Source organism: Paramormyrops kingsleyae, chromosome 17, assembly GCF_048594095.1.
Source record: "Paramormyrops kingsleyae isolate MSU_618 chromosome 17, PKINGS_0.4, whole genome shotgun sequence".
In the NCBI taxonomy this organism is placed as follows: Eukaryota; Metazoa; Chordata; class Actinopteri; order Osteoglossiformes; family Mormyridae; genus Paramormyrops; species Paramormyrops kingsleyae.
This window is the reverse complement of record NC_132813.1, coordinates 5,905,487-5,927,638: the sequence shown is the minus strand read 5'-3', so window position 1 is coordinate 5,927,638 and position 22,152 is coordinate 5,905,487. Positions and strand designations below refer to the sequence as shown.

Below are 22,152 nucleotides of genomic sequence, written 5' to 3'. Positions count from 1 at the left end.
AAAAATTAGCCCCTCACTTCAGCCTTCCTAACCATATTGGTGTGACTGGGCCTTGGTGTGCATGACCCCGTGACCCCATGACCCTGCTCCTCAGGCATCAGAGTGCGGCGTTCACACAGACGGAGGAGTAGGCGCATATCCGGAAAGGCCCGGAATCTCGTGGTGCCCCAGGCTTCCCAGCAAAAGCAGGTGATCGTCGGGGGGCAGGGGCATGGGTTAAGTGGACTGTTGAATAATACCAGGTCAGAATGCCATCCCCCTGTCTCTATGCAGATAACCCAGATCCGAGCCACCCATCTGCCCTTCATGAACTGAGTCCAATGCGACTGTGAGCTCCTACTGTCCAACGAAGGTCAGGCCACATTAAATCTGTCACCGGCAACACAAATATCTTTGAGTCTTTTGGCTTTGCCGGTGTTAAGAGCATAAAGAATCCAGAGAGGCTGTCAAAGGCCATATCTCAGTTCCTCTGTCCTCTGCATGGCTCTGTGTCCCTGTCGGGTCTTTTGATTCTCAGCACCTATGTCATCTATGGTCTCTGGTGCTTCCAAGTGCACTGTTGAGGGCCATTTGTGCCGTAAAGGTGCACGCCGAGACGAGCAGGAACCTCTGCGGGCCCTGCAGCCAGCCGCCAGTGCTCCTGCGTGTCAGTGATGATCTCCCCGTCACGACAGCGGCACCGTGCTGGTCGGCCAAAGTATAGCAGCGCTCCCCGCTCTATGCCGGTCCTCGCAGGTGTACGCAAGCGGCGGCCAAGATTAAGGTTATGGCTCAAAGGCAGCAACAGGGAGGTTTGGTAAAGGGAAGTGAGTGTAGAGTTACCGCTGCTAAATCTGGCATTGTAATCCTTAAATGAGGCTATGAGCTCCTTTTGACTACAGCGTTACGGAGGAAAAATACGTCTGTGAGAAGATTCCAGCGTTTGACGGGCTCCGTGGGCGTCGGCCGAGTCGCCCTGAGAACAATGAAGGCCGAGGATTTTAGCTAGGCCACTTTGTTCGCGTAACGTGCTACTCACGTCGTCCGTCCTATTGGCCGGCTCCCGTTTCTCTCTCTCTCTCTTTTCTTTCTGCGGCTGTGCACTCTCTTCCCGCTCTCCCCCTAAAGTCGCGGCCAGGGAAAGTGATTTCGCTCTGCAACATTGACAAAAAAGCGCGCTAAACCAACACACTTTTTACAGGATTACGGTGTTTGTTGTCGTGCCACCGCCGCGTTGCCTCCGGCGGCTGTTGAGAGGTGCAGTCAGCGGCCTGCCGGGCTGCTCTTTGAAGCGGCCGGCCCGGTTTGGCGTTGCCTGTTGCGTGTGAAACACGGCTCTTCGTGCTACGTAAACTCTCCGTTGGTGGTTTTTTTTTTTTTTTTCTTTCTTCCTCCACTCCCTCTCTCATCCCAACCCCATTTTCCCTCCGCGACCACCACCAGCAGGCCTGCAGATAGGCCTGCACGCCCACAGCGTTTCCCGTGGACCCAGAACCGGATGCTGCAGTGTGGCTCTTGGCCTGAACCGGGACCTCAGCTGCTGTATTGTCTTGGGCGCCGAGGTTCTGCACCTTCAGGACCTGTCTGCCATCAAGGTGAAATGCCCCCCCCCCCCCTGCCACGCCCCCCCCCCCCCCCCCCCACCACCTCCAGATAAGCGCAGGCTGTATCCTGCCCCTGCATATGTGCCAAAACAGCTTAGGATTGAGAACCAGAGTGTGAACCAGCCAGTCTGGATTTCACGCAAACTCACGGACCAGTGAACTTAATGTAAATGGTATAAATGTAAATATAACACAAGTTCAGTTTCAGTAAAAAGTTGATGGGATTACATTATTACACAAGATGTGAGATGGCTTGTGGAGAGCAGTGTGCACTCGTGACTTGACCAGGCTGTGACAGTGTAGCTGTGCCGCAGACCTTAAACTGCATGTATGTCACGGAATACAAAAAAAAACAACTGGCATGATGTATGATGGGACAGCTACGGAGGAAAGAATCGCAATACTTTGTTTTCCTTTTACACATTATAAAAAATGTCAAAAGGTGTGGGTTTAGCCCTCGGCATGTAAATTTTCATCTTTAATAATAAGGTATAATGCATTTAATAATCATGTATAATAATGTAATATAATAATTACTATATTTTGGCTTTGCACACCGCAATTATTGTAAACCTCAAACGGTCGGTAGAAGCGACCGGGAAATGAAATACATCTAGTGAAATGTTGCCAGTCATTACTTGTATTGCAGTGTTTTGAGGTTTGATCGAGATGATTAACTGCCTCTCCAGGAGCCAAACAAAAAAACAATCCGATGGAAAACCTGTAGTTTATTTTATTAAAAAGAAAAAAACCCAGAGGATCCCTAAGGGTCGGCTGGCAGCCACCCAAACCGCCTTCCTGCGTTTAAGCTGAAATCAGTGCTGCCAGCAGGTGCAGTGATTACCCACTCCTTTCTGCAGCAGCAGTGTCTAGTATGACACAATCCAAGTTGGGTAATTCCGGTCCAGAGAGTACAAGTCCAGACCGGGATTTTGCTTCAACCAACCAGTTGAATGCTCTGTGACTGTGACTCTTTATGCTCATCTAGTTGGTTGAAACAAAATCTTGGTCTGGACTTTTACTCTCTCGACCTAAATTACCCAACTCTGGACACAATCGAGGCACTCTCCTATTGTACGGTTATTGTCTCCGTCGAAAAGGATGATTTAAGGTTCTGGCAAAACAGGCTCACGAGGAGTTAAAACTGAATTATCATTTTCTTTTGAATCCATTTCTTTGTTGTGAAGAGAATAATTGATCACTGAGACCTGCCTGCTCTTAAAGCCGCCGTCTGATTAAGGAAACATCTTTTTTGTTTTTGGCTCACCTACAGCCAGACATCTCTTTCCCTGTCGTCTCACTCCGTCGGCCGCGGCGCTTCGCATGGGCCCCGGCCGCATGATGGGAGTCAAAGGTGGAAATCACATCGCCGTTGACATTTAAGCCATGACATTTAAACCTGAGCCTTTGCAAGTCGAATGGCCGATTATTATCAAGACATTGATATGCGGGGAGAACGCGGGTACAGGCGGTGACAGCCTGGCCCCCCATCCGTATACAGATACGCCGTCGGCGACACGTAGTGGTAGGAGCAGAGCCCGTCATCTGTGGCCACAGCCACACCGCCGGCTTGATAAAAGGTTACCCAGAGTTCACTGCTCTGTGCTGCGAGCCCCACTCATCACAGAGGTGTCGAGCTAAGTGTCTTTCAGTCTTGTTCTCTTCCTGATGATAGCTCTCCCACTTTGGTGTTGGTCCAGGCTATGCTGGGCTTTCCTGGAGACTGGTGGTTTTCTGTGGGGATAAATAAATGTCTCAGGGTGGGGTTTATGGATCTGAGGTAGCGCAATCCCATTTAATTCCAGCCCCTTTAAGCCGTCTGTCGGTGGAAACTTGGGACTTTGCTAAGTCCTGTCTCTGCAGCCCGAAAGCTGCGTAAAAGCTCCGATCAATCCCGTCGGATCATTCCCGGAATTAGGCCTCTTATGTTTTAATTCATTTTTTTTTTTTTCCCTGTTCTATCCCTGTTCAAACAGACTTGGGTATCTCTAAGGTGATAAAGACAATGTTTGGTCTTCATCTTGCAGACACTATGCAGAATCACAATTACCTAGCAGAAAAAAAAAAATCCATTTTAAGATTTTTTTTTATTTTTTTTTTTTTATCTTTGAATGATATTTGTTTTGAAAGTTATAAGCAGTTTAAGACATTTAGTTATTTATTTATCAGTTATTTGCAGCGCTGTCAGCCAACAAAATGCTTGATTCAGTATCCGCCTGTGTTTATAGTGCATTAAAACATGCGTCAGTGTCAGCCATCTGTTCTCAGAAATATAGCTGAAACCTTTACTGCTGCCTTGAATGCTGTTCCTAATGTAAACACTTATCTCTTTTGAATGGGGCATTGTCAGATTCTCTGCACTCGACCTTTTAATATGATTAGGTTATTTTCCATTTCTAATGGCATCTTGGACCTGTCTCCCATAATTCTTAAAGATTTATGTTAAATCAGATTGTAGAACCAATAGAAAAGTGCTTCGTTTTAAGTTATCAAAACAATTGGTCTTCACTACACATGGATTCATAGTTTTTTTTCATGCTATTATTTTGTCACTCGACGCTGTGCCTTACAAAACCATGGGTGCTTTTTCACAGTCTTTGCTTTACCATTATATTATAACATTAACATTTATCGCCTTTATTTCAGCCACTGGACGCATTGACCTGGAGAGCAGTCGTGTGGGGGTGCAGACTGGGCGCCATCGCTGCTCCCATCTCTTTAGTGGTTCTGGAAGCAGCTGCGGGGGTGGGGGGTCAAGGAATATCTGCAAATTTGGCACTTTCTTTTGCCACCTGGGGGAGGCTCACCTCTATGCTTAGGCATCGTCATCAAGAATTATTAGTGCTAGAAAATGAGGTAATGCGTCATGGTTATTATGGTTAATATGGCTACTTGAAGCGCTGTATTGAAACACCACCAGCTAATGTTGCTACTTTGTGGAATTAGCATATTAGCGTGACATGTACACAATCAAGGGTAGGTAAATATAGCTGAACGGTCAGAGGGGATTATTTTTAATGATGTGGACGACTGGCATTCATTGTTCTTTATGGTCTAATGAAGCTAAAAATAAACACAGATGTAAATATTACCTTGAGAAGCCCTTATCTGATCTCCGTTAACCTCATGCACCCACCCATAACATAACTGTCCCTTGGTGTCTGTATAATACAGCTTTTAAGGCACAGGTGACGCGATATAGAATATAATTATGTGTGAAATCTTGCCAATGTACAGAAAGGTTGACTTTGTAATAGAGCTGAAAATTACAGGCAAGCACTAAACCTTGAAAATCTGAACATAAAACATTTTGTTGGTATGACTATTCATTTGAAATGAATACATTTTATGTGAAAATGCTTGGTTACGTGAAACAGGACACGAAAGTACAAATGTAAAAACTGAAAATATACAGGGTGAGTATTGTGACAATGGGACACCTGGCAAAATGAGACAGTTAAACTTTGCAGTTAATATATGTTTAGTAATATTTTATTTTTTCTTCTATATAGTGTTCAAGGGGCATTAATGTATTTAGAATGGTATCAAGTTGGGATTCCAGACATTGAAATTTTCAGAAAATGTCCCATTTTAACAATACTCACCCTGAAGTCTGTGTTCTTGAAGAGTAGGCTGGTCTTCGGGGGCCTGCTGTACATCTGGCTGCCCTTTGGGGGCCTGTATCCAGCTCTCTGTCGGGGGCCTCCGTCCTCAAGCCAGCATCCCTGTGAGAAAGCAGCTTTGGCCGTAATCGGGTCTGATTTGATCATGCTAAGTTGCTGAGCGTCTTCTGCAATCTGTCTGCACGCAGAGCTGCCAGATCTTGGCTCGAGTCAGAACTTTGGGGCCCGTCGGACAGTAAACCCGGATTTTTTAGGCGGTTTTCTGGGAATTAGACACATAATCGGCCTTTGTCGTTCCTAAGAGGGCCGCTCTCTGGCAAAGGCGCCCAGAGTTTCCTGTCATCTTTAATTGTTTTTTTCTTTTGGAGATCCCTTGATAACGTAGCTGTGACCAAGGTGGGCATTTGCCAGAGAGGGATGATCCTCATACTAAGTGTATTGCTGTAATTAGCCATAATTCCTCATCTGTCGGGTGTTTAAATTGGTGCGTGTCGCTTGATGTTCTGCGTCGCTCTGTTTTACCAGTAAGTTTATGAGCCCAACTTTATGCATCATAGAACTTTGATGTCATATAGAATTAGGGTAATCCTGTTTAACGTTTTCCATTGTCCATAACTAATAACCCAGGTGGTTTGGACTTCTCATTCGGAGGACATTCTGGAAAGCGGCCTCTCTCTATGTACTGATTCGAGAGGAAGTGTGTGCATGCTTTGTGTTACAGAGATGACGTAAATGACAGTGGCCATAGCCGGTCTCATTTCTGATTCGTCAAAATTCTTTGCGAATGCCTTTGCTTAGTGTGAAACACAAAAACCCTTTTGTAACTGGTAGAATTATAATCGCTCTCTGTGTAAACAAGACTGCAGCCGTCTTAAGGGGGTGAATCAGAATGGTTTCTCACGGTGTCTCCCATTTGCTTTCTTTCTTTTTCCAATTAATTTAGTTATTGCAACAAATGACGATTAGCCAGTTTTTTTTTCCCCATTATCAGTTGCTTCCTCTCTAATGACATTTTTACAAATTGGCTTTGGAAGGATATCGGCTTGTGGTTTCATCTGGCTTGTTTACAGCATAAAGGTTGGAACAGGCTTGTAGATTCCCACGTGCTTGTTTTAGGAATGACTTGCACGGTGTGGGGGGGGGGGGAACGGCACGCGTGCTGTGTGTGCCATGTGCCCCGTGTCACCATCAAAGGTCCAGAGTGTCCGATGGAGGCCGTCGGACCTGTGTCCCGTGGGTCCCGCTCTGCGATCGCACGGTTGCCGGAAAAAGCTGTGCCGTACGAAACCACATGTGTTTCTCGTTTGGGTTTTGGCGGCTTCCGTTCCCTGGCGGCTCTCCCAGGCAGTGAACGGCGCTGTGTTTAACGTGTCTTTGCAGCCGGGCCTATAGAAAGCAATCGCCTTCAAAGTGTGGTCCAGTAATGCTTGGGAGGAGGGTGGCCCGTCTGCGGGAGTCCCGTGCATGTGCCCCGCCGAGCTCGAGCCTCTCTGGGTCCAGCCGGCTGAGTGGTTCGGATCAGTCCCCACTTGCGACCGGATCTGTGCAGCAGACCGTCGTGGATCCGATGCTGGCAGCTCTGACTGAACGCCCGTGCCCCCGAAAGACACACCGTCTCCTTATCTGCCTGCCGATTCCGTAGAGATTTCGGTTTGTGTTAGCCGCTTCCTGCCAGACTCCCGGGACATCGCATATCAGTGTGGCTCCAGACCCCTACCCGGACTGTTTCTTTCCCGGGATAGATATCTCGCTTTAGGCTGCGTAAGAATGTAGACGGCCATGTCTTAAGAGCTCGGAGTCATGGCCGAGGTCCGTGCCGCTTAAGCACTTAGCACACCAACCCCATCATGGGCTCCTTAACGTCTGGCGTCGCTAGAGGGAGGCAACTGAAGGAGTCAAAATAAGAGATAAGGAGAACTGGAACCCCTTATCTCCTCGGAGCTGAGGGGAGCTTACAGGAGGAGGTGGAGATTCCATGAATGGCCGGCTTTGTGCTGCGCTTCTGGGGCAGCGGAATCTGAGAGCGGGGGTGAGTTACCGTGCCGGGTGCGGGGGCCACAGTGCTCCCCGGTGGCAGTGCTGCATGAAGAGGCAGCGAAGTCGGAGGTGTTGACAGCCCTCAGGGGTCCTGTAAAAACACTCCGGGCCAGGTACCGCATTCATGCCGACTCATTGATCTGTCACCAGTGTGTGCTCCCCCTGCTGTCCACCGCTTGAACTGCAGGCATGCTTTGACAGCACGCCGGCATTCACAGTAAGTACCCCACTTAAGGGCTGAAACAAGCTTGCCCGCAACTTGACCGGACTTCATCATGCTGTCCACCCCCCCGCAGCTAGTTGTGAATTCCGTCCGGGCAGGCCTGCAACTTCTCGAATATCCGCACTGTCCGTCGGTGGCGGCAACACGGCGAGCTCGCTGCGCGACTTGTGCTAAGGGCTTGCGCCAGGAATGAGGAGTTGGGGTGGGGTGAGCTGGGGGGCGGAGGGGGGCTGCAGGACTCCTTTGCTAAACCTGGGCACCGTGACACAGCCTCAAGTGTGAATTCAGATGCACTGTAAACATATTTAGTGTGTGTTTGTGCGGGGCGGAGGTCAGTCTGGGTGGTCCTCAGCCGTGTAAATACTGAGCGCGCCGGAGATGCGGTGTGTCAACACGCTGCGCTGGAGGTGTCCCGCTAATGAATGGCGCCGGCATGTTAAGTGCCACTACGGTTTGTTTAAGCAAATGAGAGCCGCTGACAGATGGCTGCCCTGACGCACAGGCCGTGACAACTCCATGTGTGCGTGCATGTGTGGGCTGGAGGTGTCTGTGCCCGCCCACGCGGGGGCGCTGGGGAGGGGCGGGGCGGGGCGGCGCCCAAGGTGCTGACTGAAGAGCGGCGTTTGATGTCGGTGCCCACTAAGCTCTGCCTGCCCGCTCACACCCTACAGGGCCCACGCTGACTCAGGGGAGATTAAGCGGCACCCGGGCAGGTCCCATCACAGCCGGGACATCTAGGATCTGTGCGCCTGCATGGGTCCGATTCTAGCCGGGGGAACAAGGAAGCAAGAGGGGCTTGAAATTGGGAGAGTAGTTCTGGCGCTCCTCATATTCTCATTTATGCTGTCATCTCTACTACCATCTATACTGCCATTTATACTTTCATTTATATTCTCATGTATGCTCCCATCTATACTCTCATTTATGCTTTCATTTATATTCTCATCTATGCTCCCATCTATACTCTCATTTATGCTTTCATTTATACTCTCATTAACACACATTGACCTCATAAGATTTGCACACCCCAGAGCTGTTTGTACCCTATGTGTCCTTTTCTCACCAGTGTTATTTGCGCATCTCTATTTATTTATTTTTTGCTTTTATTTTTTTAATGGGTTTTGTGCTTTTGTCTTAATTGCGTGTTTAGTTGTTTACGTCATGGCACAACCTGCACCAAAACAAATTCCCGGTACTTTTTGTACTTGGTGAGTAAAAGGATTCATACGAGACGGAAATAACCTTGTTAGGCCATGATCATCCCGAGTAACAATAATGACAATGATGGTTGTTAATCATTGTTTTTTTATGTGAGCTTTAAAAGTGCTTATAGCCGTCGGAATAAGCTGGATTGCAGTCACATGACTACTGTTTTTTTTCCTTGGGTTCTAAGTCAGTGCCATGCCCAGTGCTATGCCTTTATTCGTATGTGTCTGTGGGTGTGCATGCTTCTCTACTTACCTCATTGTAGGGACCAAATGCCCCCACAATGGGGAAAAACCTCTTACTTTTTAGCTTGTGGGCACATTTTTCAGGACCAACAATATAAACCTCAATTTTATAAAAAATCTGTGACTGCAATGAAACTAAAAATGCCAAAAGTTTTATTTTTTGTTTGATTACTCATGCTTAAGGTTTGGGCTGGGTAGGGGTTAAAGTTGTCATAGTTGGGATTAGGGTTTTGCCGTGGAAAAGAATGGAGGGTCCCCACAATGAATCGGAATATAGGAGCTGTGTGTGTGTGTGTGTGTGCGCGTGCGCATATGCGTGTGCGTGTGTGCATGCATGCATGCTGGTATCGGTCTCTGGAGCAGACCTGCGGCAACCTGGCTGCTAATGGAGACGGATGCAGGAGGGGAAGTGTGGCGATGCCCCCTGGCTTTCTGGCAGCGCAGATTTCACCGTTATGAGTGTCGGTGGCCTGCCGGTGGCTTTTCTCAGATTGGACCCGAATGGCTGGGATGGGACTGGAGAGTGACGCGGAGGAGCAGCGCGGGCGCCGACTGGCAGAGGCGTGGCACGGCTGCGGGTCGCCACGTACCCGCTGACGTCCGTCATGCACTCTCTGTAATGGGGATCTGCCATCACCCAGGCGTTAAAGAGCCCTGCTTCGGATCGGGCATGTCCCCACAGGTGGGGGAGGTGGGGCTACTCTCACTTTACTCAGGCTTTGGGCCCAGGGAGGGGCAGATGCCCCCACCACCAGGGGGAGCCGCATTTATCATGGCACCAATAGGCCAGATATAGCAGCCGTCCCAGAAGCCCCGCCCATAACGCAGCGTGTCCCCTGAGGGTGACAAACACCAGTGGGGGGCGGGGAAACCTGCATCTTTGTTTTTTTTTAACCTTCAACTGATCCTGCCGCTTCAATTAGCTCAGGGAGAGAAACGGGTGAAGCTTAAACTGTGAAAAGAGCTCCCAGGCTGTGGTTTGTACTCCCTGCCAGGGGAGGGATTTACCACCATCAAAAGAGAGGCTGGGAGAGGTGGCGGGGTGGGGGTGGGGGGCACAGGTGTGGGTCTGCGGCTCAATGCTGGCAGGGTGCCATGGCAACCCCCCCCCCCCCAAAAAAAAACACACACATACACACACAGGATCCCAGGTTCGTGTCAGGAATACAGTACCCCTCCGGCAGCCCAACAATAGGAGTGGGAGGACCATGGAAAAGCAAACAGGGAAAGCTGTGGCGCCCCCTGTAGAGTGGGGCAGGTGTTGCGGTTTGCTGTCGCGCTCTGGTGTCTGGGCCCTCCTTTCTGTTTGAGCTATGTTTAGCTGGGAACAAAGTGTGTATGTGTGTGTGGGGGGGTGTTCTGTTCCCAAAGCTGTGAAATCGTGTGAACGGGAGAGGCCGAGTGTGTTGTGCGTCTGTGTGACCGCTATGTGTTCACGTGCTCGCAGTGTGTGCAGCTGATGGCCAGCACATGATGCATGGGGAGAGGCCGCTTACGTCCTCTTCCCCTGCCACGCCACCCCCCCCTATCCAGCTCTCCCAGCCTGCCAGAGGAATCCCGATCAATGAAGGTCGTCATTTTCCCCGTGTAGAACCCAAACAACTACGTCTCTGTCCAGAACTGTGCACCCCTGTTGTGGGGTCTGATCTCCCCAACCCTACGACTGATTACCCACAAATCTGCAGTGATGACCCCCCACCCTATTATCTCTGCAGGGGTGTCCTGAGGAGGTGGGGGGGGGCTGGGGTTCCCCCGCCATCTCTCGCTCCTTGTCCCATGTTTGCTCTAGCGTGATCCAAGGGATTGTTGCAAGAACGGAGAACATGTTGGGGCTGCCAGAGATCAAGCTGACCCCCCCCCCCCCCCCACGTTTTGCAGGGCTGATACTGTGGTTGGGGGTGGTTAATGTGAAGGCAAACAGGATTATCCACAGAAAGATGGACAATGGCTGCTTTAAAGGTGTTTCACCCAGCTGTGTGAACAAAACATGCGCACCACTTCGGGAGGTGTGCAGATGGAATGGCAGTCTGAGTGAAAAGAAATTTTAATAAAAGAACAGGCTGCCTACGGCCCTCCCATCCTTTCCTCCACCCTCTTCGTCTCACGCAGGGGACAGCTGACATCAGTAGCTATCACCTCTGTTACGCCATTGGACCACACCTTTTGACATACTTATGTGTGTGTGCCATATTTACTTATGGTGCTTGTATGCGTTTATTTTTATTATTAAATTAGTTTCAAAGTAATTATTGGCGCGAAGTGTTTCCATAACAAGTTCTCTTACACTTAAATGAACAAGGAAACCACAAAATAGGTGTGTGGGTGAGATTCGAGGCACTTTGACTTTCTGCCAAGATGAAGATGAACTGTTAAAAATCTTGCACCGCCCACCACAAGGAAGCCGACGCCCCTTTGCTGGGATAAGTTTCACTGCAGCGCGTGCTGTCCGCCGGTGTGTGTTTGTCGTTCAGGTTAGCGTGACTGGCTTTTCTCCGGAGCGTAGTATGGAGAGATTGGAAGCGGAGTCAGGGGCGGAGTCAGAGACACTGCATGCTGATTGAGTCCCTGCCTCTTTTCCCTCCTCTCCTGGAGAAGCAGGGTGTGAAGGTGTCAGGTGTCACAGGTTCCTGATGTTCCTGTCCCCCCTGGCTCCGTCTCGGCTCCCCCCTCCAATTCTTTTCCAAGAATAAAAATAGAAAGGCATTAAAATAGTTAAACACTTAAATGCATTTCATTTGGCTGCCGACTTTGTTGGAGACGCGGTGGGAGTGACTGTAGCCTGCATATACATTTCATTTGCAACGTGAAAGACAAAGAATTCAAAGTGCACCAGTACACATAAAGCGGGCACCTGACCCTTATTATTCCTATCGTTCTTTCACTTACTTCTAGTGCTTTTGGGGTCAAGTTCACCCCTAACCCCCAATAATTGTTGTCCTTCCCCATAGGTCTTTCAAATTATTGGTGTCTCAGTGGAAGTCTGGGAAGCTTTCATTCAAAGCCTGCTACTGTTGGTAGCAGAGTGCTTTTTCTCAGCAGTAATGGTCAGATGCGTTTAAAAGGCCTCCTTCCAGCCTTTGACCAGCAGGGGGCGGCATGTGACCACAGCACATGGCCTATGCCTGCGTGTCGACTTTACAGTTGAGTGCGTGCGTGGGTCACTGGCTGCTTTACCCAGGCAGATTCGTGAACTTGTGTTTAATATGCCCTCCGTCGTAGCCCGCTGCCAGTGATCTACCCTGTTGCCGTGGTTACCTGTTCAGGTTGTCCGGCTTTTTGTGTGTGGCAGGTCCTAAGTATGTCGTGCTTATAAGAAATCACGTTATAGCAGTTCATAAAGGCATGTACTGGCGGTGTGTGCTGTAGATCAGAGTACATTTAGGAGCCCCATGGGGGGGGGGGGGGTACGAAGACCTGAAGACCACGGCAGTGTGTCAGAATGCGCTGATCTACTCTCAGCCAATGGGACAGGTTCACTGGCACCAGAATGGCCGTGTCCGCAACGGCATGTTTTCAGATCAACACGCCGACGCAGGAGCCCAGTGCCTGCCAGCTTCGCTTTAAGTGGACCTGCCAACACTCTGAGGAGTGAAAATGATCTCCTGTGACCCCACCCCCCCCCACCCAGCCACATAGCAAGCCCCATCCTGGTTCTGCCATGGCCGTTGGTGTTAATGCCAGTCTGAGGCTACTGTGGGTCAATATTGACCCTGTGGCTGGCAGCCATGACCGCATCCTGCACGGGGCGAGCCGAGCTTGGGTGTGTGATTTGGGATTCCCCCGCCCAGGTGCGTCCCCACCCCAAAGGCCTGCTGCCACACACAGAGGCCATGACAACCATGTCCGAGCAAATATGGGCGTGTCTGGCTGACGGGGTTAAGTGCTGTTCAGGCTAATGCCCTCCCCGCCCCCCCGCCGCAATAAAAAGTGTTTGGTTTGCTGTGTTTTTCTTCTCTGAGTGTGCCTGTGTGCACTACTACTGGTGGGGGGGCTTGTTTAGAGGAGCTCAGTGAATTCAAATGTGGTGCTGTCATAGGATCCCACCTTTGCAATAAGTTAGTTTGTGAATTTTCTTCCCTGCTAGATATTCCACGGTCAACTGTCTGTGGTATTATTGTAATGTAGCAGAACACAGCAGAGGGGTTACCGAGTGCTGAGGCGTATAGTGCATACAAGTCATCAAAGTACTGTTCATTCAGTAACAGGAGAGTTCCAAACTTCCTCTGGCATTAATCCCAGCACAAAAACTGTGCACTTCAAGAAATGGGCTTCCATGGCTGAGCAGCTGCATGCGAGCCTCACATCACCAAGCGTGATGCCAAGTGTCGGCCGGAGTGGTAAAGCACTGGACTCTAGAGCAGCGGAAATGTGTTTCTGCGGAGTGATGAATCGCGCTTCTCTGTCTGTCAGTCTGATGGATGAGTCTGGGTTCGGTGGATGTTGTGGCCTTATAAACTTTGTCTCTTTTTATTAGTTTGGAATTAGGCCCCGACCAAAGGCCCTAGGCTGAGACTTTGGCATTTCCCACATGGATGTGGGCTCAGTGGCCTCCCACCTTTGAGCTGAGCTGGGGGGTCGCAGCAGCAACAGTATGGGGAGATCGAGATTGATGCGATGGGGTTTCGTGGTCTTCTGACATGACACCCTGTGGGTGAATGGACAGCAGGTGGCGTCGCGGTTAAGGTGCGGGTGTCGCCTCTGCTTGATCGGCGCCGTCGGCCGTGTGAGTCACCTGTCCGGGAGGCATCCGGCCCTGAAGACACGTCACGCTCGGCTCCTTTGTGCTGCAGATCAAGCTGCCCGATTTGGCACTTCCTCCTGTCCAGGGATTGTGCCCCTGGAGCCACTCGATGCGCTGGCGGCCATCTGTATCTGCATTCCTGCCCAATCTGTGCCCTGTCTCGGCATGCTGGGACGATGGCGTGATAAGGAGCCAGCGGCAAACGAGGGTCAGCTGGTCGCTCACGCTCTCCGTTACACCTTAGGCTTCAGCCTGATCCCAGGGCCAGCGATCAGCTCGCCCCCCCAGGATGAGGGTGGCTTAGGTCTCCCCTTTCCAATTTGTCTGTGTGAGGGAGGGAGGGAGGGGGGGGGGGCGGGCGGAAACCGGGGACAGTGGGATCCCGGGAGGGAGATGGCGACCCAGATGGGGTGTCCCCAAACGCCCAGGATTAGCACTGCTGTTGTGTCCCAGAGCCCAAACCCACGAGATGATAGCCCCTAATTTAACTCATTTAACTCACTCTTACACCCTCGCAGCTGCTTCTACCAAACACCATCATCCCTGCGGTCGTCATAAATTCCTTGTGCGTTCCTTCTTTCCGTTTGGAGGATGGTTAATTAATTAGTCCATTTCTTTCCGCTGTTTTTTTTTTTATGTCCCTGTTGGGCCGCGCTGGCTGGGTGAACGTGGTGCCTGACTCGTGCCCGCGTGGCACTGCTAGGGGCAGGCGAACAGCAATGTCGGGAGGAGAGAATGCAGCGCTGCCGCGTTTGTCTGCCAGGTCCGCTTATCCCCACTGCCATCTTCTCTTGCAGCCAGACAGGTATCAGTGCCATCGAGGGGGGGGGGGGATCATGGCACTTTGCCCCCCCCCCCCCCCACAGAGACATCCTCCCCACCCCTCACACTAAAGACAGTCTGACATCTGCACTGATGCCCACTTCCTGCACCCCCCCCCCTGCCAGACAACACACCCACACACACACAGACTCGCACACAGTTACAGACACGCCATCTTGTTAATTTCCTCATGCCTTAATTATATCAGGAGATTTGTTTGTGTCATCTAAGATACCCAGGCATTCTGAGCGCCATGTGTTTGTGTGATAAGGGCCACCGACGCGAAGCCTGTCCCACTGGCTGCCCTATCTGGGGGATCGCAGATTAGCTCGCCATTTCTCACACAAGCAGGCTTGTTTTCCTGGACTGGTAGGCAGCTGACATTTGTTGCCTTTTGCTTCTTGTGTGCGTGTGACATCATAGGAGAAGGCGAAAAGGAAAACCGCGTAGATGGAAGAGAAATTACATATTTTTGAATCGATACTTGTGATTTTTTTTTGTGAATTGCGGGGGTCATGTCCTCGTTAAGGTATTTAAATCTTCCTGTTGTCAATGTATCGTCCATCTCGAGTACGACCCGGCACTGTTCTCCGCCCCCCCCCCACTCCACCGTTTCTACGGATGTTTTGAAAGCCGCAGGGAGGACAGAGATGCTATCCGGCCAATTAGTCGCAATTTAGCTGATTTGGGGCAGGGAGACCGCGGCCCAGTGGGGCGACGTGGAGGGGGCCCACGCTGAGGAAAGGGAGGTGTCGCGCTCTCACTGTCGGTGCCAGGAGAGGGCAGAAGATGAGCAGGGCCGGTCGCACCCATCCTGCTGCCGCTGATGGCTATCTGCGAGGTTGTTTGCATTCCTCTCTTCCGGCGCCGGCAGCCAAGGACAAAACGTGAAGCCCGAAACGAGCAATCAGGAATGGGTGACGAGGCCTGAGCTCCAGGGTCCTGGGCTGGGCTCTCATGTCTACGTAACTGGAGATTGAAAGCCTTCCGGTCCATATCTCAACCAGCACCCACAACCCCCCAGACAAAAGCCCAAAGAATCTGCCCCCAAGCCTCTCTCGCAGGGGAAAGTCTGTTTTAACATAGCAGTCATACCTGCCCGACTGGCCACCATCAAAGACATGGGGGGGGGTGTGGGATGCAAACTTGTACATCTTTGCCGTGGGCAGGTCCAATATTCACAGTATCAGATGCAGCCAGCTGCAGTAAACAGCTTTAAGGGCTCGAGCCTCGTGCTCAAGCTGTGAGACGCACCGCTGCTTATCTGTATCCCTGTCGGTTCCACGCGCGCCACGGTGAGGTGGCGGGTTTCACACATCTGTCCGATCGCCGTATCTACCCACACGTACCTTGCCCAGGAATGCTACTGACCGCCTCACGGAAAGTACCTCCATTTAGGTATCTGTGGTATCTCTGCCAAGTCAAGGGCTTGAATTTTGTGACTTCCTGGCCCTGTGAGGGCAACCTGGCAAATTTCTGGAATGCTCCAGAATACAGTGTGTGTCATATCTGCTAGAGTCCTGTCCGTTTAAGTGTGTCTGTTGATCCTATTGCCCCATATGAAGACTGATGTGTCACTGGTTCTATCCTCCAGTCAAGTTAAACATTTATGCATCCAACTAGTTTGAAGCTGACACCTAGCTGACTTAACCATGTCCTGTCAGGGGGAGTCGGGATAAATAGAGAACTTGGGGCTCAGCGGTAAATCCCCCTGCTGTTAAGAGCCTCTAAGGAAGAGGCTAATTCTCTTGATTTGCCCTGCTGGTGTGACGTTGGCTGCTTAGGGTGCATCAGGCCAAGGGGCGGTGAAGAGCTGCTCTGGGCTGGCAGCAGGTCCAGCTGGATTGGAATCTCGATCTTTTCCGGGTTAAGGTGCTGCTAAAGCACATTAGCATTAGTCACGGGCAGCGTGTGGCTCAGTGGGCTAAGTCTGTGTGCTTGTAAGCACAAGGTCACCGGTTCAAACCCAGCCTCAGCATGTCTGCGGGTCCTTGAGCAAGGCCCTTAACCCCCAGCTCCCTGGGCCCTGCCAAGGGTGACTACCCTTCGCAGACAGCTTGCTTACAAAGAGCAAGTTGAGAGAGATGTCAAAAAGACAATTTTCCCACGGGGATGAATAAAGTGATGGTTATAATTATTATTAATGAGTACGTCCCCCTTGCGTCAGCATCAGGTAGCTGATCAGGATCATTCCATGTTCTGATTCCGACCATCTGGAAGACAGTATCTGAGGGGCCCGATGAAGGTTTCAATCGGCCTTTGATAAGGGCCCCCTTCTTATGTCTTGGATTCACCGCTCCGAGGTAATCACAGGATCCTCCTCCCCTGCCCTTTTCAGCAAACATGCAACCCGCAGCATCCTCTGTGTTGACCTAATGAAGCAGCTCTAGGTCAATCAGGAACCTAGGACAGGGGCATGGGGAACACCAAGGCCTGCCTGTGTCCACTGGCAATGGAACACGAAGAACACAGAATCTCCTAGTTTCAGTCCATAATACCAAACACATTGGTGCCTTAATCTGAGAGACACGCATTAGCTCCGCTGTGTCTCACTGGAACCGCACGAGTGCCAGGTTGCCTTACCTTGGCATTAACCCTCTCCACTCTGCGCTCCCGTGTACATCTGACATGGTTAGCATGACCACTCTGTTTGCTGGGAAAACCTTTGTCCCACTGGGCTGTTGCACCACTGCAGTGCTGAGGTGTAGGAGGGTATGTGGCTGATCTAATCGTGTTGTGAGAATAAACAAACAAAATGTTATCACTATCTTCCTTTCGGAGGTTTTTCACTCCTTTTTTCAGAATGTGTCTTCCCGTCATCTCCGGTAGGAGCGTGCCTGCTGCTGTGAGCGTCCTGCCTTGTTTTTGTCGTGTAACGCAGCTGCCCCCACTGCATGCCAGTGTGCTACACCTCCTTTGTTCAGCGGCGGCGTTTCATTACCCGCCGTGCCGCGGCTTGTTGAGCGAGAGTTTTTTTTTTTTTCCCCCCCCTGTTTCTTTTCCTTTTTTTTCTTCGCCACTGTTTATTTTCTCTCAGCTGAAGCATTCACTTTTTTTGTAATGGTCATTTAGAGTACCACCGCTTGACAGCCGTGTTTGACCAACTCTCAGTGCGCTGGGATTCATTTTAGCTGTCATCGGCCTGAGACCAGGATTCAGAGATTATGTGATGGTCTTCCCACATGGCTGGCGGTCAAGGAAAATTAATTTTACGTATAACAACACAAAAACTCTTTTATGGAAAATTGTTCAGAGGAGTGAAATTCTTTGCTTGCAATTACAATTTTGGCCACTAGAGGGTATGGACTATCCAATTCAGAATTCTGAAGCGAAGCCCTCTGCCTAAACATGTAGGACTATTACTCATGGTTTAGATCTCACCCTGGCAGTATGTTTGTCCTGGGTATAGTGATCAACTGCTCCTGCAATAGAGCAGATTTGTGGATCACTCGGGACAGCCAAAATCTCTACATAGTCATAACAGATAATTAGTTTGAGATTAATTGTGCTAAATGTATATCAATGTGTTATAAGGATCCCCAACAGTGTCCATTGTAACTAGGGGAGAAGGAGCATATGAGAGAAATGGTGAGGAAATGGCTTCTACCTCATTGTTACTTACGGCCTGGGTGCCACCTCTGTTCAGCTTTGGCTAATCCTGCCCCAGCTGCACAGCACAAGACTAATGGCGTGGCTTAAGTTCGGTATTGTTGGCCCAAAAGCGGGGGAAGGGGGTGTTTACCGGCGTTTATCCTGACTCCACCAGGTCACATAACTCCTTGGCAGCGAGATGCTGAGTTTCACGTGTAGCCGTGTCCCTTATTCCGCACACCCCTGGTACCGGTCCCTCTCCGGCCACTCTCCAGGGGCGGCGGGCACCGCGGGCAGTGGGGGTAGGGAGGAGGCGGGGACTAGTCTTCCTGCGGAGCTGCCTATTGGCTCATTGGCTGCCGTCTCTGGCTTGGGGAGTGTCTGCGATTCAGGAAACAGTGGGCGGCTGGACTCGGAGCAGGGCAGAGCCAGTTCATAAATGCCCAGCGCCGCCGTGGCCTTTTACACTCAAGCACACGCACACGTATGCACTCGGGCTTGCTTTAATAACTGCTACCAGAGTGATATGATGATGAAGTCATTTGCAGGCCATGAATATCATCACCGAAACGCCCCACAGCTGCCTTCATAATAACGCCCTATTTTTGCTAGACGTGCGTGTTTCACTGTGATATGAATTTGGATGGTAAATTTTTTATGTCTTTGCACAGACATGCTGGGATATGCTTGATGTTTTGGCCAGGAATCCAGCAGTAACTTTATGTTGTACTTGTTTGTTGGTCTGTGTTCGGCTGCCATTTCATTGCATAGAGGATCAGCATTGTACTCTAATGGGTAAAAAGCTAATCTAACTGCCATTTTCTCAGCAGACCCTAATCCACTGGCCTCTTACGCTGTGATTAAACGATTTTACTGATGCTTTTATCCAAAGCCGCGCATAAACGTCGGACTTCTTTTCATACAGTCACTTTTCCCCCCCAATCGTTTTTAGTTTCGTCTGTAGCAAACCAGATGTACTTTGATCAAAGGGCACAGCCACAGGAAAGTGTCCCGCAATCCGGTGCGAGCCGCTTCCCAGCATGCATTGTGGCACCGCGGTCGGCAGCCTGTGGGCATGGTCGGGTGGAGGAAGATGGGACTTGCTTGCGTGACGGCGGGAGCCACAGCGGGCGGCTGGCCGGTTGTGAGGGGTGTTGGGGCATGACGGCCGCCCCAGAGCCTGGCCCGGTCCCGTGTCAGCGGGATCCGGGGAGCATGAAGCCGGCCGGTCGCCCCAGCGGAACAGGCCACATGTGGCTCGAATCAAAACGATCCGCTAATTGACTCTTTACTAGGCCTCAGAAAGGCCATAATGGACTTGATATTAAATCTATCCCCCCCCCCCTTGCCCTGTAACTATTTAAAGTGGTGTTCCTGAGTGCTCCTGCGAGTACCCAGGGTCTCCGTGCAGAGTCCGCCTTTTTTTTACAAGGCGGCTGCATTAAGCCCCCCGGGTCAGAGCGTGTCCAGCCAAGGCTGCTCACAGAGGGGATTTGGGGACGCTGGTGCGAGGCAGCCCTGGGAGGGCGACGTGGAGCAGGCAGAGGCACCGGAGATCCCCGACAATCAGTTCCAGATGCCCCTGCCTGGATTCCCGCAGATAGATGCTGCAGCTAACGTGTGCCGCGCTGGGCTTAAACCTGGCTTGGCTTTAATGGAGATGGACTGCTTTTTATGTGGAAACTTGGTATAGCGTAAATTTCTAACGTCTGCTCTCCCCACCCCCCCCCCCCCCTCTTATTCTATGTTTTAAGCTGCAGCTGAAGAAGAAAAGGTCAATTAGATTTCGATCATGAGAATGAACTTTTATTCTTTTCAAGAAGAAAAAAAACAAACGGAAAGGCCCCCTAGAGTGTCCCAGATCTGTTGCGTGGTTTCCGTGAAGTTCAATTACCTAAAACGTTTAATAAATTAATATTTATGGGCCCCCTTCCCAAACACCTGCTGTTTTAGTGGGCATCTGAGGGTTTTGTTACGGAATCGGATCGTGTTTTTCAGCTCAGTCTCTCAGTGGAGTCAGTCACTCATGCCAAGTAGCTCTCATTTGTTTAAAAAGCTTTCTGAAGCTTTTTAATATCTAAAGCCCACTCCCCGACTTTCATTCCCTTTTGCAGATTCGGTGGGTCCCAGCTGCAGTCCAGTCTTGCCCTCGTGTCCACACTGCTAAGTCCAGGCTGGTACGGCGATCGATAAGGGACATCCTGCACTGCGGCGTACTGCCTGCTCGCTTCCTGTGTTTGGTCAGCCGTAATCCTTGACATCTCTGCTGTTGTTGCAAAATAGCCTTTATGACTGTTTTTATGGTCGTTTGTTCTTTATGTGCTTTAACTTGTGACCTCGCTTTATGCACGATACAGCTGTGATAATGATATGGTGCTTCTGTTTATGCTGCATTATATATATGTGATGGTTAAATATCTCTTCGGAATGATAGGCAAGTGTTGCAGAAGGACCTTAACAGCGGCTGTGTCACTGTATCCCTTTAGGAGTAAAATTTCAGGAAGGTCATATTATACAGGTTTATCTTCCTAAACACATGTGGCCCGAGAGAGGTTCTGTCCTGAGCTTGCTTAATAGATAGTGAATTGCCCGGCATTTCCTGAGGCTAATTGCATTTTATTGATGGGTATGAGGCTCCAAAACATGCATTGCTTAGGACTGCCATGCAGTGTCAGTCACTGCCTGGTTTAACCCTGTGGGAACCAGTGACGGAACCAACGGCAAGTGAATTAAAGGAATTTACAACATGTGTTGATTCCACCTGCTGTGTATTTTGAAGCTTAATTTCTCCCATGACTAACAGTAATCTCTAAAAATAGTTTTCATTGGGAACTGGGGGGGGATATAGTCAGGAAAGACCCAAAGCATCCAGAAAAGCTGGGAATGTGATGTGAAAACCCATGATATTCCTAAAAGTTCAAGGTTTCGATTAGTTGATCAAGCTGAACATTCAGCATAATATGTGCATTCAACCATACTAGTACCATATTCTAAAATGCTCTTTCAAGAACAGACAGACCATCAATGGAAGTAATTTTCACCCAAGTTGTCAACACCTTCCTTGTCAGCGCAGGGATGAGTCTTCAATTGATCAAATGCGTTTCCTTGATGCTTCCTGAAGGTGCACCAGGAGACGTCATACTACAGTTTGACCATCTATGCCTGTGCCTCTTCAATTGACTGTCAAGGAGCTCTTGCCATTTGATTTGCTGGAGCGGGCCTGCTTCCAATAGACGAGGAGTCCCGTCAGGCAGCACTGGCAGGAGGAAGGGGTGCTGACGAGATCCAGGGCAAAGCTTTCCCAATAACTCAGAGCTCTGATGACTCTGCATGCCGAGGAGAAGCGGCAGCATAAATGCAAAACACACATACTGCTGTTCTCAAACTCTAGTGCCCTTGACTCAAAAGGAACCCATTCATGAAAGTTTTGCTTCAAATCGGACAAGAACAGTCACGTGGAGATTTTCAGTGATATCATCTAGTTAATTTTAAATAAGGGTCAAATTCATCTTCTCCCGGTCGTGGTCCTTGTGCCCCAACCTTTCTCTTCCTTCTGCTCACTTCACAGGGGCTGTGATTTCTCTGTTTTGGCCAACAAAAATGCCATCAATTGCACTTACCCCTGTGTGACCCAGAATACAAGAGAGTTAGACTGGATTCAGTTTGAGTTAGGAAACCCAATGCAAGAGTTGGATCTCTGGTACTGGGAACACGGAAACTTTATGCCCTTCAGCCGATAGTGAAGCTGAATCATTCCCAATCCCAAGTGGTAAAACAGGCCCCTGGCCTGTGAAGGCCCTCCACCAGAACCTCTGTACTCTAGCTAGATACCAAACCACCTGATTCTACCAATCATGACCTCAATTGAACCACTATGGTTTACCTTCAAGAATCAGCATTGAACAGCCCTGCCCAACAGAGCATCTAAACTCAGATACGCATCAGTGTGTGCTGCCTTTGTTTAGTGCGTCAATATTTAAGTATGTATTTTAAATGTTTAACATCATATCACAGTGAAAACATGAGGTGAGGGAAAAATAGGCACATGGCTGACTATCCTGTGGGAGCAAAATGTCTCTAA

At 50.0% G+C, this 22,152-nt stretch overlaps 1 protein-coding gene across 10 annotated transcripts in view; it reads left to right on the top strand.

Annotated features, from left to right (window-relative positions):
- The window catches only part of brip1 (BRCA1 interacting helicase 1), a 47,706-nt gene extending 26,886 nt beyond the window's left edge, over positions 1-20,820 (top strand). For 3 of the 10 annotated variants that reach the window (XM_023823397.2, XM_023823401.2, XM_023823396.2), the window contains 2 exons: positions 95-189; positions 20,186-20,820. In XM_023823397.2, the coding sequence (XP_023679165.2) occupies positions 95-189; positions 20,186-20,329 (239 nt within the window). In that variant the 3' untranslated portion in view covers positions 20,330-20,820. Of the gene's footprint in view, positions 1-94; positions 190-247; positions 353-1,422; positions 1,575-4,229; positions 4,553-20,185 lie in introns of those variants that run through there. The other 7 variants (XR_002839677.2, XR_002839676.2, XR_002839678.2 and 4 more) reach the window with 7 other exon arrangements.
- Positions 20,821-22,152: the final 1,332 nt, after the last annotated feature.